Raw genomic sequence first — 19,250 nt, 5'->3', positions numbered from 1 at the left:
CTGGAGTATGTAATGCTTTATATTGACACCTTGAAATAACAAATGCTATATTTGAGATAACACTTTCTTGGTAAAGTGCACATTCTAGTACTTTTGAGGGAGGGGGGTGGTTGGGGTGGTTGGGGGTGGTGGTCCCATGCAGGACTCGAATCCACACTCTCAGAGTGAGGCACCATAAAAGGCATTGTGTATTCATATCTTGAAACAACATACGATTTGGATGAAAAACTAAAATATCCAGCACATTTCATCGAGAAAGTGAAGGAAGGGAGAACATCATTTATTAATCTTTTGCATCTTCGATCACACCGTTAGCCTGGCTCCGCGGAGAGTAACTGACAGGTTCATTATGCACATCAAAGAAAACCTTTCCGTGAAACAACATCTTCTAGACACCTCCAGTTGCCAGATTACCTCCGCCCTCAGTGCCCGGGGCAACATGGCGGCCTTACCAGATCTTGTAGACTTAGAATCGTCTAGGAAATATTTAATTACAAAATGCAAATCATTTGCATTGTAGTTTTTTTCCTGATGCTGAATTCATATAGCTGGCCGGACTTGTTTTTTTGTTTTTATAATCTGTGTTCAATTTTACTCCACTTATTTATTCGGTAATCATATATATATAGGTTGGTTGGTTTGTTGTTTTACGCCGCACTCAGCAATATTCCAGTTATATGACGGCGGTCTGTAAATAATCGAGTCTGGACCAGACAATCCAGTGCTTGACATCATGAGCATCGACCCACGCAATTGGGATACGATGACATGCATCAACCAAGTCAGCGAGCCTGACCACCCGATCCCTTTAGTCGCCTTTTACGACAAGCATAGTCACCTTTTACGGCAAGCAGGGGCTGTTGAAGACCTATTCTATCCCGGAATCTTCACGGGTCATATATATATTATATATATATGGCGTGCCTAGAAGTTACAAAAGATGACGTTTATAAATATATATATTATATATATGGCGAGCCTGGAAAGTACAAAAGATGATGTTTATAATGACATAACATAACATTAACTCTTCGTTCGTAATTTCTATGCTTGCCCTGTGGGGAAATCTTAACCGTTATGGAATTTTGTTGAGCTAAGGTTTTCTAACAGTGGCGTGTCCTTTTGCGTGTTCGGTTAATATCTACCACCGACTACACGGGACGGCAATACGTAACATGTGTTTGCAACAGAATGCCTGGCTGGTGACTCCCGTGACACGTGGGCGTCATCATGACGCCACATGTCGTCCCAACCTGCTGCTGTACATATCTACAATCGGCGTCAAGTTGCATCACGCGCACCTGAGATAATTACATTACGCGTTAACGAATCTGTTGATATGTGTAAAGTTCGAGAGATTGGTTTAACGCCGCTTTGAGCTGTGTCAGCTTGATTCCGGAGGAAAGCCCGAAGTAATACAGGTCTTAGATATTCAGATCCGTGAAAATCCGGGGTAGAATAGGTCTTCAGCAACCCATGCTTGCCATAAAAGGCGACTATGCTTGTACGAGGCGACTAACGAGATCGGTTGGTCAAGCTGGCTGACTTGGTTGATGCATGTCATCGTATGCCAATTGCGTGGATCGATGCTCATGATGTCAATCACTGGATTGTCTGGTCCAAACTCGATTTTTTACAGACCGGCGTCATATAGCTGGAATATTGCTGAGTGCGGCGTAAAACAACAAACAAACAAAATCTTAGACATTTACCACTTTGGTAAAGCCCCTGTGGTGTTGATAAATCTGGAAACATAATCAGGGCAAATATGTGACTCGAACCCACGACCATAGGTTTCAGGCACGCTTAAGCGTAACGCAGCACAACGAGTGGGGCTACCCGTTTAAGGACCCGTGAAGATCCGGTTACAATACATCTTCAGCAACCCATGCTTGTCGTAAAAGACGACTATGCATGTCGTTAGAGCCGACTAACGGGATCGGGTGGTCAGGCTCGCTGACTTGGTTGATGCATGTCATCGGATCGATGCTCGTGATGTCAATCACTGGATTGTCTGGTCCAAACTCGATTATTTACAGACCGCTGTCATATATCTGGGACACAGCTGAGTGTTGCGTTAAACAACAAACAAACAAACAAACACAAACATGTGTTTAAGGCGATGGTGCGCTGTAATGCCAATATGATATATTCCCTTCACGAGGCTCACTGAGAAACCGAGATTGACCTCTGAGTAAACAAGCACTAAACAAACCCAATTAGATCCTGTCAGCTGTAGCCATGATTTACTCACTTCGTGCACACAGAATTGACGATCGACCAACATTTAGTCTATGAAGTCTTATATTACACAATATACTCTTCTCTCCTCTAAAATTAAAACAAAACAAAACAAAACATTATCCTGATGCTGAGGTGAAATCGAGATGGCTGGCTACACTTGCTTTTTTTTTGTGTGTGTGTTTGTGTGCGTGCGTGCGTGCGTGCGTGCGTGCGAAGTTTTATATAATTACACTTTACTCTTCTCATCTCTAAAATTAAAACTAATGATTATCCTGATGTTGATGCTGATGAGTGTGTGTGTGTGTGTGTGTGTGTGTGTGTGTGTGTGTGTGTGTGTATATATATATATATATATACAAAAATGAGGTAAATGTTCACACGGTGTACATGTAATATATAATAAAATAATAAAGTCCACGTTAGTCCATCATCTTCTTTATATCAGTTTCATACATAGTACTTTCCCTGTCTCATGACAACTCTTCAGTCATGAGACAGCGAAAGTACTATGTATGAAACTGATATAAAGAAGATGATGGACTAACGTGGACTTTATTATTTTATATATATATAATAATAAAGTCCACGTTAGTCCATCATCTTCTTTATATACATTGCTTTGTATATATATAAGGAAACCGCATATGCAGGCTTTCACAGGAAACAAAGAATTATATACATACCCATATCATAAGGTAAAATGCATTCCAAAAACCAAATTGGCGATACTTTCTCGATTTGTTGGATGCTTTGTTTGCTTTTCTGTAAAGTGTTTGGAAATATAGTCAGAGAGTCGCGAACATAAGAGAAAAGGCAAGGGAATCGATTGGTTATGAATCATCCGATCACGGCAAAACAACATGTGATCATGGTCTGATATATTTTTAATAAAGGACAAAACCCTTTCCATATCCAATAGAAATCTTGGCATAAAGGAGAGTCTACAGTACGATTCTGACTATATCATGAGCATGTGTTTATGAATCACTATCACATAGTAATGATACCAGCAGGTCATATCCTGACCGACTGGTGGTACCCGTCACAAACACATGCAAAGGCAAGTAAATTGTTCACCTGAAAAAAACACTGGAATCTAGAAAGAGCATGCTCGATTGTATCTAAAAAGTTGTGAAATGTAAAAACCAAAGGTTTGAGCTGCTGGAATATTGCTCGATATGGAGGGAAAGTTGACGTTATCCCTCTTGTCATAGAGTTATGTGGAAAGTGTTTTGTCACGTTACGTTCAAAGACAAGATAGCTTAAGGTTAAGATAAGATAGATTTTAGAAACTATCGTAAACCTGCCGCAGATCGCACAAAGATACGATACTATCGTAACTCTGACAGAGAACTCATTGGTGTTAGAGATTGAAAAAACGGGGTGTTTCCCAATGACGTCACGGGGATTTCCCAGCCGCTGACAATAACAACATTACTATAGGCTGCCGACACCTTCCATTTTTATCCTTCCCAAATTATCGAAAAGGTATGTTGTTTCACACTTCTTCAGCATAGACTTGGATAGAAATATATTTTATGCTATCGACTCCATAGTTATGTGGATCTCTGTCGCGATTAAGAACATTTCTATCGTGGACTCATTGATACGTTCTTCGTGTTTTCGAAGTGTCAATTTAAATCACACAGTTTAACAAAATGAAATGTCAATATTTGAACGTAAAGCAGACTAACTGTTTGGCAAAATATCTATGGCAAAGTATGCCGCCATCTTGGATGAAGATAAAATAAACTTACGACAGGTATGGGGCTATCTTAGATTTATGACAATCTTACGATATCTTAGGGCTCCGAAAATAGGCTTCCTTACGATAACTTTACGATACGTTTAGGGCTGCTTCTTTGCCAAATTAACTCCTTTTGACTTCGCCAATCCAAGCAGAAATTCCCAGTCATATGCATAAAGAAACAGATCCACAAGAGTGGGAGCACAATTGGCACCCGTGGGATGCCTACTTCTTGCCTAAATGTCTTACCTCCAAATTGTACGTAGATGTTGTCTATGAGGAAGTCCAGCATTTCACATATTGTTTTCTAATAAAAATGGAATCTCAGAGCACGCGATAGGCAGGCCGGGCTTTAAGACCTTGAAAATATCTTCTCATGGTTAAGCAAGTAGTGCGAGATCGAGTCGTTCCTCGGTCGCTTCCGGTTGTCCATTCTTAAAAGAGCCTGCCCCGTCCAGTTACTTGTGAATTTGGGATTGGACTGAGGTTTAGCAAAGTTTATGTGAGTATCTAACCTCATGTTGTGCTTAGTTTTGTATGGGTGTACAGCAGTATACATGACTGTTTACGTAGGCCTTCAGCGTCTTCCCGAGGCAAGGGAGTTAACTGATTATAAAAGTCCAGTTTCCGACATTTACAGTCAGTTAACTCCCTTGCCAAGGGAAGATGGCCTTCAGGAGCTATAGTGAAGAGCAACGGTGAAGTGCAATTCGTTTTGAGAGCTTAAAAAAATGAGAAAAGAGCTAACAAGACGGACGTAACGAAGCTTTAGACAGAGTCACATTTTCGAATATCCTACCAATACAATTTAGTTAGGATTTGTTATACGAAACCGGAAATTCATCCATTTTAAAAAAGAAAGAAGTGATGTCATGTATTCAGGCGTGCGAGTGGTTGGGTATGGAGACTTACAATTACATACCCTGCCCTTTCTCAAACCCAAACGACCCAGGCCCCAGCTGACCTTGACCTGTTTTTAGCCTGTACATATCCTGACCATTCTCTCGCTCAAATAATCCCGAGGCCTTATGGACTCAAACCTTTCTCAAACCAGTACAGGCTCTTCCACTTTGGACCCTGACATTTATATACAGATCCTGACCTTTCTTTGCCAAACAACCTTGACATTTTGTGAACTCTGACCCTTCAACGACCTGCCTTTCTCTGGATATGAACCCCGACCTTCACTTTACCTCTATCACATGAATCTGCGTGGTTAATGAAAAATGGGATATGATTTCATTGTTAAATCAAAACTTCAAATATACCCGTGTCTTCATGAGTGAGTGAGTGAGTAAATGCTGTTTTACATGGTAGCATCACAGCTGTACCCGGTCGTACCCTGTAAGTACCCTGCCATGTCGCGGCTCATCTTCACGAGGCAAGAACACCCATTATCCTTTTTAATCAGTCTTGTTTTCACCCTTGCCACATCAAGTCCACTTTCCTGTGCTAAATGTGATTGGACTATCGCACATATCCATAGTCCAATCAGAAAACGTTTCACAAAATCAACATTCACGACTGGTACACCTTCCATTCGTGACCAACTCGTGTTATTCCGGGACAAGCCGAATAGCGACTCGTGCCCCTCTCGTGGCCATTTTTGCGACCTGGTTCCGTCTTAGCGCAAACGGGCCACCTAAAACAATTGTCAATTCGTTGCATAATGGTTCACATATATTTCCCCATATATTATATATATTTCAGATGTAATTTAAAGCACACCGGGACGTGCGGAATTATACTGTATGATTGAACACATTTAACTGTGTCTTGGTTATATTTTAGTTGCAAGACATATGTAAAATCAAAAACTGTTTCAGAGGGATTCATTGACGAAGACCTTGAAATCATATGCGCATTCTGATTGGTTTGTCGTATTTTCGCACAAACATTCATCGATAGGGGGACGAGTCTTCTTGCAGGTTACGGAAAGAGGCGAGTGGTGACGAATGGTACATCTTCGTGTGAAAGAGATTGCCTATATTTTTGTGTCCATGATGAAATCGCGAATGTTTTCGTTGTCTGATCGACTTGGTCGTCGCCTATGGTGGTCGCCATCTTTGTGAAGCTATACGAAATAAGAGTGAGTGAGTGGGTTTGGTTTAACGCCGCTTTTAACAGTATTGTAGTTATAACGCCGCGTATCAGCTTAATGTGGGAGGAAAGCTCGAACTGATGCAGTTCTCAGACGTTTACCACTTCGGTGAAACCCACGAGTAAGGGTATGGTGCTGACAAACCTAGAAACATAATCGTGACGAACCGGGATTCGAACCAACAATCATAGGTTTCTGGCGTGCCCAAGGGACGCAACTCTACACAGCGAATCGCGGCACCTTAGACGACTGGGTCCCCTGAGAACAGCGATCTGATTGTATATCGCGTTTTCATTACAAGTGGTACAACTCAAGATCTGCGCGAGGTGGCGTCAGGGTCGAGCCAAGAAAAGTGGCCTTGATGTGGCAAAGGTAGAAACTAGGCTTTGATATAGGCGAGTGGACACGCTTGCCTTGGGAAGATGGCCAAGGCTGAGTGGGGAAGATCACCATCCAAATTCCATCATACTCAGCAACAAATCCATACTGGATCTTCCGAAACGGAAATCCATTCGATGTATATCATTTTGGCAACATTGTTTCAGACAGTTTCTCTGTTCCTAATCAAGCATGCAAGGTCGTAATTGTCGGATCGAGAAGATAGTCAGCATCAACACCACAAACAAGGACGCGATTTTCCTCCAGTCCCTCTACATCAACCTCTCTCTGCGTCTCACTCCTGAAACCCCGGATGTCAACCTGACCAGCGTCAGTTGTGTAGACCACACTGCTCTCGGACTGGTCACACTTTGGAGGCATGCAGAACGTCAGTAGTATCCATGCTGTGTTGACGTTGATGCACCCATACAGGCCTGAAACATATACATTCCGCATAGTGATAACAAGACACAGCTTGACGTCCTTGAATCTTTATAAGTGTATGATACTGGTAATACATTATACACTTCGACTGACTTTGACAGTTAAAAAAACTAGGTCAGGCCTTTGTTGGTAATGAAATTGAAATAATATGGTTTGCATGTGGTTTAACGTCTCACTCAGCTATATTCCAGCTATATGACGGCGGTCCGTAAATAATCGAGTATGGACCAGACAATCCAGTGATTGATATCATGAGCATCTGTCCACGGAATTCCAATTGGAATTCGATGACATGCTTCAACCAAGTCAGCTAGCCGGACCACCCGATCCCGTTAGTCGCCTCTCACGACAAGCAGTTTGCTTTTTGAGTTGCTGAAGACCTACTCTACCACGGATCCGGAAATAATATTGAAAACTGTATCGCAAAATAATGAGTCATAATGAATAATGAATAATGACTTTAAAAGTTCAGTTTCCACCCTTGCCGAACTAGGCTGGAATTCCTGGGATCGATCGTAGCGCCACCAGTGGCTATTACGAATTATGGCCCTCCTCTGCCTCTCCTATGGACCAATCAGATTTCACCTCTCGTATAACATGCATTTGCTTCAAACAAAATGGCGGCGCCAAGCCAAGACGATCTGTTCGATAATCAAGATCTATATTGTAATAAAACGGGTCTTGCATCGCGAAGTACATCAAATCACGCGAGCATCTTGATTAAAAACATGAAAAGATTTGAAAAAGATCTGTTGACAACGAGTTCGCGGTGCATATGCTTTGTAAATCCTGCAATCGATCGAAATCTGCACAACGGTTTTACGAACCAGATTTCGATTTCGTTGCGCGATTTTGATTGGACTATGCAAAGACTCGTTAGTCCAGCCAAAATGTAACTCCATAATACCAGCCAGTTCGGCAAGGGTGGAAACTGGACTTTTAGGTATAGTCAGTTAACTCTCTTGCCTCGGGAAGATTGTATATACAGATGGATTTAATTAGCAAAACAACTCAAATTCTTGGAGACATGTCCTATGGGTGAAAAGCACAAGGGAGACTTTGCTTCCCATAAAATCTAGTAGCTGTGTAAAGTTGAGTCCCTTATCTGTGCCAGGATCGGCTTATGGTTGGTTCGAATACCAAAACCCCTCTTGGTCAAAGCCTTGTGCTCGTGAATTACGTGCGTTAGACCCAAATAAGTCACTCATATGGTGGTGACACGTGGTCCTGTGCACAGCGCACAGATCACAAATCAGGTGAAGTTAAGCAACGTCTCGAAGAGTAGTTGGATGGGTGACCACTCCTGGGCTTCGGTCCTGCCCCGCACTGAAGCACATGTATCTCATGTGGTGTCTACTTAGGCAAATGACTTTGTTCGAAATGTGCCTCTGTTCACCCAGCAGTGAATGGGTACCCGGTAGGATGAGATGGTGGCTGTTAACCTTCTAGCGCCTCACAGGCAGCTTGGGTTGTATACTCCCCAGGGAGATGAGAATGAAAATCGAGTGCTCACTGGTCCAATGACCGGGGTAACAATAGTGTAGCGCTATGGGCATCCACTTGGTGAATGGAATCTGGCGCATTTATTATTATTATATTTTGCAACCTTATTGAAATAATTCCATCGTTTTACGATTCATGACTGAGTACATGTTGAAGTCAGCCGCAGCAATATTGAAGTATTTTCACTGCGGGTTGTACGTTATCGAGGTTGGGCCACCAGACAATACAGTGATAATCCTTTGTATTTCATGTTTGGGCTTTTTTTCCAATAATATCATGTTGGCGTGCATAATGTATTGGCTTCACACATTGTACTTATGAGCGGAATCAAACCGCGCCGGGCCAATACTTCAACCGCTGGGCTACCCCAGCACCGCTGTGGGGATTAAGTCTTACCAATTAATACCACTCCAGTGTTGTCTGTGCTGAGATCACTTCCCCATCTGTATATCCCATCGCCAACGTCATGGACTACGATGGACGACAACACCAACGCCGAACATACAGCAACAGCATAGACGTGACGACGGTATCCCAGGATCTACGGCAAGAAAAAATATGTATTCCTTATAGAATCGGTATGGGAGATATACTGTATTCGCCCGGCTTCAAAAAGCGCCCCCCACCCCCCACCCACACCCTGCCCCCGACCAACGTCTTGGCCAATCTGTAAGTAATGTTTGTGAGATCCCCAGTATACGAACAAAAACGTATCTGACAGTCCATATTTAACTTTCGTTAAACCGCTATTAAGAATCTTTCAATTCCATTGGTTTAATCCGTACCACTTGACGAACCAATGCCCGTATAAGACCGTAAATGTACCTGACAGTCCATATTTTCTTTCGTTATACCGCTATTAAGAATCTTTCAATTCCACTGGTTAATCCGGTCCACGTAACGAACCAATGCATTTCATTATAGACCCCCTAATCATGTGACTGACACTGACCTCGAATATTGAGTCGTCACATGACCCCACCCACCCAACCTCCCCACCCAGCCCCCACACCCCCACACCCACAACCCGTAAGAGGACATGAGATTGACCAGAGGTTGTCCAGACTAAGGGACCAGTTCATAGCGGGATTCAAGGGTCCTTGAATTCCTTAAGGCTGCTTGACATTAAGTAAGTTGTGACAGTCATTAGGACTTTACACTTTTGTGTAATTTAGTAACATATGACATAAAGGTATGTATTAAAGTGACAATTCATGTACAACATGGTTTCGTATTCCTCTCAGTGAGACATATTTTATAAACTATTACATATACCCACATTATTAAATTGTGATGATAACTTAATAGCAAGAACCAGAACAATTTGGAATGTTGTTTTATACCTAAAAAAATAACTAGGCACTAGGGATCTTTGTTACGATTTCGCTATCCCCAAGGTTGAATGATATTTGTGAGATACAGTTATTAACTGTGGTATCCGAATACCTCGGGATTCTTGGAAATATGACTAATACCACGGTGATTCATGAAACTCCCGTACGGTATACATACTAAATTGTTCCCATTGTGCATCTGGCCAGGTCTGTGAGAACGGCTGTCGACCGTGGCCACCCACGTCAAGTATATCAGCACCAACGTCAACCAGAAACTGATGAGGATGAGGAGAGACACCGCCATCTGCTTCGCCAAGACAGTTGTCCACATTGATGACAAGGGGTCACTCAAAGACTTTGTTCTAAGAATTAATGTACACGATATTTTACAATTTTGTTTTGTAGCATGTTGACTTTTCTATTTGTTAGACAATGACCCAGTCATCGTGAATGAGTGAGCATGTATTTCCGGATTTAAGCTGATTCACAATATTTACACATAAATTTGCAGGAATCTGGGGAAATGAACCGATTCTTTAGACTGAAAAGCGAACTCTAACTAATTGGCTACTCTACCCCTACTGGGGGCCTAATAAACTATAGCGCTAAACTTGAAATGATGATAAGTATTTGCTTCTTAAAAAACGAAGACGAATAACAAAACCAGACAAACCTCATTACAACTCTATACAGCACCATCAACAAAGAAATGAGGCAGACGACACTCAGCAGTTTCCGGTTAATCTTCAGCCTCGCTTTGAGATCTGTTTTGTCACCGCTAACAAGAGCTGAGCCGTGTAACAAGATGGCGAATAGTAGCCCCACTTCCAAAATGTCGTTGATGATGTAGGTGAAAGGTAATGTCGTCAACCATGCAGTTGGTATGTTATATATGACCTGCATCACCCCAATTGCCGCAATTGTCCTGAAATTTATTTTTTTTGATAATCTAAATCATGTAATCTTTATTTAAATTGACTTCAATATTTTTTTACGCTTATGGAAATGCAACAGTAAAAACCGATGTGCATACTGAGGAAATATGAGAAGCGGATTAATGCAATGTGTGTACGTCGGTTTTAAAGTTTATAACTCCGTCAATCTCATTAAAATCAGACCTTAGTCCTCGCTACTGCTAAACAAAGATCGGACGACATCCACGGGGTATTCCGAACGATAGTTACGGGTTTAACGACTGAATGCATACAATCTAGACCATCTATTAGCCATTCCAGAATATTCTTTTGTTTCAGTCTCAAATTTGTAATCGAGAATTTGTCAAAATATGTTTCGAAGCGTAGTCGCCAATTTGAAATTAGTGCCGGAAATGTACGAGAAAGCTGCCTTCTGATTGGTCATTCCATTGGTCGGTCAAACTTCGCGCAAGGTCGGTCTGACGTGACCCGTAATGGGATGTCCTCAGATCTTTGTTTATCGGTAGCGAGAACTAAGATCTGATTTTAAGGAGATTGATAACCCCGTTAAGCGCAAAAAACATATTCTTCTAAATAAATAACACAAGCCGCTCCCATTGTGTTGTAAGCCAGTTACGAGTGAGCGACAAGCTTTTACGGCAAACATGCGTTGCTGAAGACCTTTTCTACCCCGGATCTTCACGGGTCCAGACAGTTAGGAAACACTGGTACGTTTGTGTACGTGTTTTATTTTTGTCGGTTTGTGGAAACAAACGCAAAAGTGCTCTTTGGCTTGCCAATCAAATATCACGGAATCACTGGCAATATATTTCTCACTCATTAATCTCAAGGCATGACTGGTCAGTTAGTGGAATAATTGTGTTTAAAACATACCTATTCAAGAGGATGTCTGTGAAGTTGCTGGTCATTTTTCTGAAGCAGGCGACCGTGACTACAAGCATCAGCACCATCATGCACGACTTCATGTACAGAAACGTCTTGGTGAAGTCAGGGTTGTCGAGTATCGTCTGAAGCAAAGCATGGCTATCATAAGAAGCTACGAAGGGAGTCTGGACTGTTGCACCTTTAAAGTTACACGAAAGATTCACGAACCATAAGGGCTATGATACATTGTATATATATGTAAATTTATGACATACTGTGAGCTATTAAGTTGTGTTTTAAACCGATTTTTGCAATATGTCAGTAATACCACGTCGGGGGACACCAGAAATGGGCTTCACACAATGTACCCATGTGGGGAATCGAACCCGGGCCTACGGCATGACGAGAGGAAGCTTTAACCACTAGGCCACACTGACACCTCGTTAACTCGAACTCTTTTAACTCGAATTATACTACAGGACGATGAAACCGACCTGCAAGGTATCTACAAACTGTAGCGTCATCATCTCAGAAGCTATTGTCACACAGGTGGTTACATTTAGTTTTCTGTGAGACGCAACTAGCCAGAGAAAATAGCCACCAGCTCTACCCCTACAGCCATTATACATTTCACTAGCCATTGGTTAGCAGGTAATGCAATGTTCTGGGCATTTAATGTTGTGTTGTTCTGTGAGAAATACCGTAACTGTGTGTTCCTGACGTCTTTGACAGAAGAATTGGTCAGCTGAGATTTTAAGGGACTTCCGGTAATGGCAAATAATAATAATAATAATAATAATAATAATAATAATGATAATGATAATAATGATGATGATGATGGTGATGATGGTGGTGATGATGATGATGATGATGATGATGATGATGATGATGATGATTATGATGACGACGACGAGTAATGCTGAAGTAGTAACAGGACTCACTATTAGCTGTAGCTGATGTACTTCTTCAGGTTGGATGACGGCGTTGCTGAAGGTGTTGTTCAACCTGATGTTGATGATGTAGACGTTGTGCCTCACGTCATACATCTCAAACAAAGGAAGTAACTGACACTCGTACTGCTTGCCAGGACGGACCTAGTAATGGGCGAGGAATTGTAAGTAAGAGTATTGGTTGTATTTAATCAACTACATCAGAGGTCGTAAGAAGCGACTATGCTTGTGTTCCAATAGCGTGGATCGTTGCTCATGATGTCAATCACTGGGTTGTCTGGTTCAGACTCGAATATTTACAGACCGCCGTTATATAGCTGGAATATTGCTGAGTTCGGCGTTAAACGACAACACACAAAGAAAACTTTGTTGAATGAGGCCAGAATCAGTGTGTCAATCCCATCTCTGAACAGTGAAATTTATACTCTAGGGGACCAGATTTCTCCAATACATCAATCATTTTACCTTGAAACTCTTTGTTCCTTCTAAAATAAACTAGGATTAAGTTTGAATTATTTTAACATTTCACCGGGCGCCATCATTTTGTGGGAAGCAAACGCAAGTGATACGAGAGGTGGAATCTGATTGGTCCATTGGAGAGGCTTAAAAGGGACATAACTCGTAATAGCCACTGTTTGTGCTACGATCGAGCCCAGTAATTCCAGCCTAGTTCGGCAAGGGTGGAAACTTGACTTTTAAAGTCAGTGAATTTTATTGCCTCGGGAAGATGTATTAAGTGAACCTACACGGGCATGTTTAAGTCGACAATCGAGTTGGCGTGAGATTGTCCTGTAGGCAAGCTGGGTCCATTGCGTTGTGTAGTCTCCCCTGTTTTGGTAGCCTAGACGGACATCCATTGTGAGTGATGGGTGGTGGCCTGTACAGTAACATAAAACAATTATGTGAGTCAGTATTCTTTTAAGCCGTGGAGCAATAATTATGCCGCGTTCTGGGAGCACCAGCTTATCACATAATAGTACCAATACGGTAATAGGACCCGGGCTTGACCTGCAAATCAAAATATCATCCATCTGAGGCGTACATAAAATCATTCAGTTCTTGGGGGTTGACATACGAGTGAGTGAGTGAGTTTGATTTTACGCCGCTTTTAGCAATATTCCAGCAATATCACGGGGGAGGACACCAGAAATGGGCTTCACACATTGTATATGTGTCGGGAATCGAACCCGGGTATTCGGCGTGAGGAGCGAACGCTTTAACCACTAGGCTACCCGACCGCCTCGTTGACATACGAAACTAGGTTCCGAAAATATGAAAGAGCGTGCATGCATGATGTCTGAAGATGTTTGTTGATTAACGCCGCACTCAGCAATATTGCAGCTATATGACCGCGGTCTGTAAATAATCGAGTCGGGACCAGTCAATCCAGTGACTGACATAATGAGAATCGATCCAAGCAACTGAATACGATAACACGCATCCAAATCAGCGAGCCTGACCACCCGATCCCGTTAATCGCATCTTACGACAAGCATAGTCGCCTTTTACGGCAAGCATGGGTTGCTGAACATAAATTCTACCCCGGATCTTCACGGGTCTTGAGATGAACATTCACATCGCAAGACATTTCATATACGTCGATATTTATCGTATGGCATTAAATTATGAATGTTTTGCAAGGGAACCACACACTTATAGTCAACGTTTCAACCTGTTTCAGTAAAAGTTAATATTGAAATATAAAATAATAATTTGATTTATGCATATTTCCTGTTATTCGAAATACAAAACATATTTGGACAATTTAATCAACTGTTATGGGTGCCTGTTGAATTTCAACTTACCTAATTCGTATGTTTCATTACATTGAACTTCCATGGACAAGATGGCTGACATTTTGCGTATCCAAGGGGAGATAACTGACCCCCCTCCATCTCCGAAAGGGAAAGTGTCCGAGAAGTCGACATGTGTCCAAGATGGCGCGGCCATCTGTGTCTGTAACACACCTGTGTGTACTGAGGTATCGGGAACACAACCACCCTCCTCAAGGGGCGTCATCCATCCTCCGTACGTGACACCGTGACGACAGCAGGATGGTGTAGCCGTCACAACTCTGTACTTGTCCCGAGCTGTTTTGGTATATCAAGATTAGAAGAAAAAATAAACAGTCAAACCGTTGTGCATACAGTCCGGTTGATTGGTCATTTCGTAAAGCTAGATAGTCCATAGCACCCTGTTTCACATTTTCGATTGTCAATCACATTATATAATTACAGTTACTTGCCTTTGGTAATACAATTTTTGTGCTCGTGATTTGCGCAACTTGCAACATCTTGCAACAATGATTTCGTAAACATTCATTAAAAAATATGATAAACAGAAATTTATGCTCCAGAATCATTTCGAAAAATAGAAAAAGCTTCCTTCACGTCGGGCAGTAACAGATGCTTTTTGAAATTATATGCGAATCTCCACAACACACTCACGAAGATAATGAGGCATTGAAAACAAATTTAGTTCACTTTACGTGAGAAAAAATGACGGACACGAAGTTCAAGAAAATAATAATAATAAAAATAAAATAATAATAATAATAACAACAACAACAACGACGACGACGACAATACTACTACTACTGCTACTACTACTACTACTACTACTACTACTACTACTACTACTAACTACTACTTCTTTTACTAATAATGTCTTTAAAAGTATATAGAGACTTCCCGTTATCATGAATTGTATATGTTACACATGAGTGAGTGAGTGAGTGAGTGAGTGAGTGAGTGAGTTGGGTTTTACGCCGCTTTTAACAGTATTCCAGTTATATCACAGCGTGTCAGCTTAATGTGGGAGGAAAGCCCGAAGTGATGCAGGTCTCAGACGTTTACCACTTTGGTGAAACCCACGAGCACGGGTACGGTGCTGACAAACCTAGAAACATAATTGGGGCGAACCGGGATTCGAACCCACAATCCTAGGTTTCTGGCGTGCCCAAGGGACGCAACTCTGCACAGCGAACCGCGGCGCCTGAGACGACTGGGCCACCCGTGCCCCCTGTTACCCATGAACTGTACAAAATAGTGTGGAGGTATGACAGGTATGACCTTGACCTTGGAGAAATCAGTGTTCTGTGTGAAGGTGGAGGAGAGGTGAAATGGTGATAACGTCGCGTTCAAGATTATCGCACATTTATTATATCGACGTGCATGCACCTGCGTGTCTTTGCGTGTCTCTTTGTGTCCCTGTGAGGCCGGACTAACGTTGCTTTTGTGCAAGCTCACTGAGATACCAAGCGCAGTTTAACACGGATACCCCACTGAGACCATATTGTCTCTGATAGCAAATGTTGGTTGGTTGGTTTGTTGTTTAACGCCGCACTCAGCAATATTCTAGCTATATGACAGCAGTCTGTAAATAATCGAGTCTGGGCCAGACAATCCAGTGAGTGACAACATGAGCATCGATCCACGCAATTGGGATCGATGACATACATCAACCCAGTAATCGAGTCTGACTACCCGATCTCCGTTAGTCGTCTTTTACGACAAGCATAGTCAGATTTTACGGCAAGCACGGGTTGCTGAAGACCTATTTACTCCGGATCTTCACGGGCCCACACTATACTGACCCGAGCCGATTAATTTTTGTTTGTCTTGTTTTGTTTTGTCTCAATGCCGAGCAGGAAACAACAAGTACCATTTTAAAGTCGTCGCCGGGGAGATAAGCACCCCCCACTCCCCGGTCACGCGATCTGTACACTACATCACGGAGCGGTCTTGTATTTTGTGATTTTAGAGTGAGTGAGTGAGTGAGTTTGGTTTTACGCCGCTTTTAGCAATATTCAAGCAATATCACGGCGGTGGACACCAGAAATGGGCTTCACACATTGTTCCCATGTCGGGAATCGAACCCGTGTCTTCGGCGTGACGAGCGAACGCTTTAACCACTAGGCTACCACGACCGCCTCTGTGATTTAAGAGTAACTGCTAAAACAAAGACTTGGTGTTTTGTAAGTGACTCGGATCAGAGTTGCGGGGACAGCCGGGGCTTAGTTTCTCTCTCCAGTAAGCGAATCACAAATGCAACAGTAATTATCTTTCCGGTAATACGGCAGTTGTAAAGGTCTCCGACTGGTCGTGGATACCGAAGCACATACTTGCTTCCCTGAGATGTGGTTCCCTAAAACTGGCGATTGAAACGGGCCGACACTGCTCCCCTTCTATCCCGTCTACACAACGCTTTCGTAAATATTGTACAGACCAAGTTGAAGTCGAAACTCACTTTCTTTTACACTGTCCCCTTTATGACGATATTCGTACATCTTATCTTAAGAATATGTTCTATCCTACACCTGTAGATATCACCATTTTAAATAACCATCGTAACTTACCACTTTTAGGAAGCATGTGCTTCAAAATATTAATGCGAAGAAAATGATTTTGTGTATGATTTAACAATATATTTAACTGTTTATCTTATCATTTTCATTATAAAATATTTATATTCCTAAACTGTGACTATGATTATAATATTAAGTATAATTTTATCTCATTTTACATTATTTTATAAAGCACTTACATTTGTGTAAGATATAGTCTCTCGTAACCACCTTGGGTGGCATTTGTACTTTTAAGTTTTTAGATATTTAAAATACTTTATTTAAACCCCTGCTGTACAGATGGTGAGACTTTAATAAACTATATTTTATTGTATTGTATTGTATTGTATTGTATTGTATTGTAATGTTATTCCACTTACACGTTAGATCTGGTTTAAACATGTATACATACAGCGAAATATGAGAATAAGCCGCAGTGGCCCACTTGCATACGAAACTAACGGCCGCGCCACGTAATGTTTTCGGTACAGTTACGTGTCGTCTCTCGACCTCTATTAAATATTTCAAAATGTCTGTGATATACTGATATAAATGTATCCACGTCTTACATCAACAGTCATTCATCAAATCGGCAGGACCGCCAATCATTCGTCATAGCTCAATAATGATTCGTACTGACTTCTGTCGAACCCTTCACTAAACTATCCATACATGCATCCCACAGTCCTTAAACGCAAACACTCACCGAATATCGCTCCGAGAATAATAAACAGTGACACCGTTCCCGCCAAACCAGTGACGATGATAATTTGTCTATATCTGCACACACGTCTACTCGCCATGTCAGTCAACCACGTGCTATTACGACCTGCAGGCGGATTCTATCGCTATAGCACTTTACAGAACACTGCATGTTTTGACTTCAAATTAAACTCTAAACTATATATAGGTTGCCTTGTAATTGTTGTCAATAAATATCACGTGGCGTTGCACATAAGGTATTCACAGCCGCTCTCCATATCGTCACAATGAGAATGCAAGAGAGGCTGGTGTACAAGAGGTCATCCATTGAAAGGAGGCAGCCAGGCGTGGAGGCAGTCAATAGCAAATTACTGAGCTGTAAGGCTGCAGCGCTCCGTTCCACTATCGTAGCGCTAAGGTTATCGCAACTCCCATACTTTAACATAGACTTACGGCTGTCGTTGCGCTACGATCGCCTTGTGGGTCTACAAAGCTGAATATTTCACTTACAATGACTTAATGTGAATATGGATATTTATGTTAGCGAGTGAGTTGGGTTTAACGCCGCTTTTAACAGTTTTCTAGTTATATCACGGCGTGTCGGGTTAATTTAGGAGGAAAGCCCGAAGTGATGCAGGTCTCAGACGTTTACCACTTCGGTGAAACCCACAAGCACGGGTATGGTGCTGACAAACCTAGAAACATAATCGGGGCGAACCGGGATTCGAACCCACAATCATAGGTGTCTGGCGTGCCAAAGGGACACAACTTTGCACAGCGAATCACGGCGCCTTAGACGACTGGACCACCCGTGCCCCCTGGATGTTTAAAGAAGTTGCTGGATGTTGCTGGAGGTTGGTTGAAAGCCGCTTTGAAAGGTACTCCAGTTGGCATGAAGGAGGAGAACCCAGGGTTACGTGGTTCCGATGGACCAAGGGTTACGAATCTTGGATTCGAACTCGCCACCACAGGGACCAGGCACATATAAGGGAGATTACTCTTCACAGCGAGTTACGTCGGTTGGACGAAGTAGCAAAACGGATTATATAGCTGTAGCGGTCACAATATTAATCGGGTGATACTTTGAATCAGTGAATGATGATGCACACTTGTCTCTTATAAATGTTCGCTCAAAAATATAACACTGTATAATCTTAATCACTCAACCCTACCACTACTGCTGCTACTACTACTACTACTACTACTACTACTACTACTACTACTACTACTACTACTACTAATGTACATACAACTACAACTACTACTGCTATTCCGTACAACTACTTCTGCTGCCACTACTCCTCCCCCTACTTCTACTACTACTCTACTACTACTACTCTACTACTACTACTACTACTACTACTACTACTACTACTACTACTACTACTGTCGAATGTGTGTGTTGTTGTTGTTGTTGTTGTTTAACGCCGCACGCAGCACTATTCGAGCTGTAAGACGGCGTCTATAATAATATTGGACCAGGCAATACAGTGGTTGATACTGTCAGCAACTATCCAGGCAATCGGGGTACATTGACACGTAATCAACCAAGATACTGCGCCTGACCAACCGATGCATTATGTCGCCTCTAACGACCAGAATAGTGTTCTGGGGACCAATCTATAACACAGAATCGATTGTTGGTAAACATCGATCATTGTTCGAGATCAGAAAGGTGTGTCATATGTGGCTCATAGGAGTTC

At 42.1% G+C, this 19,250-nt stretch overlaps 1 protein-coding gene across 1 annotated transcript; it reads right to left on the bottom strand.

The window, feature by feature from the left end:
• Positions 1-2,837: 2,837 nt before the first annotated feature.
• LOC139480181 (protein wntless-like) lies at positions 2,838-17,740 on the bottom strand. The gene is made up of 9 exons (XM_071263212.1): positions 17,552-17,740; positions 14,306-14,590; positions 13,247-13,377; positions 12,492-12,644; positions 11,560-11,693; positions 10,425-10,676; positions 9,930-10,113; positions 8,814-8,958; positions 2,838-6,904 (listed from the first exon to the last, which is right to left on the bottom strand). Exons 1-9 carry the CDS (start codon positions 17,646-17,648, stop codon positions 6,657-6,659), a joined length of 1,629 nt encoding a protein of 542 aa, XP_071119313.1. The 5' UTR covers positions 17,649-17,740; the 3' UTR covers positions 2,838-6,656.
• Positions 17,741-19,250: the final 1,510 nt, after the last annotated feature.

The sequence above is a fragment of the Haliotis cracherodii genome, unplaced genomic scaffold, assembly GCF_022045235.1.
Source record: "Haliotis cracherodii isolate W230 unplaced genomic scaffold, xgHalCrac1.p SCAF_4, whole genome shotgun sequence".
Classification (NCBI taxonomy): Eukaryota; Metazoa; Mollusca; class Gastropoda; order Lepetellida; family Haliotidae; genus Haliotis; species Haliotis cracherodii.
Note: the sequence above shows the minus strand (reverse complement) of the source record. Positions and strands in the feature narration are given on the sequence as shown.

What these genes read in the sequence shown, in the direction of transcription:
- LOC139480181 (XM_071263212.1), bottom strand. Translation starts at nt 17,648, where the DNA reads ATGGCGAGTAGACGTGTGTGCAGATATAGACAAATTATCATCGTCACT. An exon ending in ACAGACATCCTCTTGAATAG is followed by an intron (nt 10,677 to 11,559) that starts GTATGTTTTAAA and finishes AATAAATTTCAG; the next exon opens with GACAATTGCGGCAATTGGGG. An exon ending in CACTGGAGTGGTATTAATTG is followed by an intron (nt 6,905 to 8,813) that starts GTAAGACTTAAT and finishes TATATGTTTCAG; the next exon opens with GCCTGTATGGGTGCATCAAC.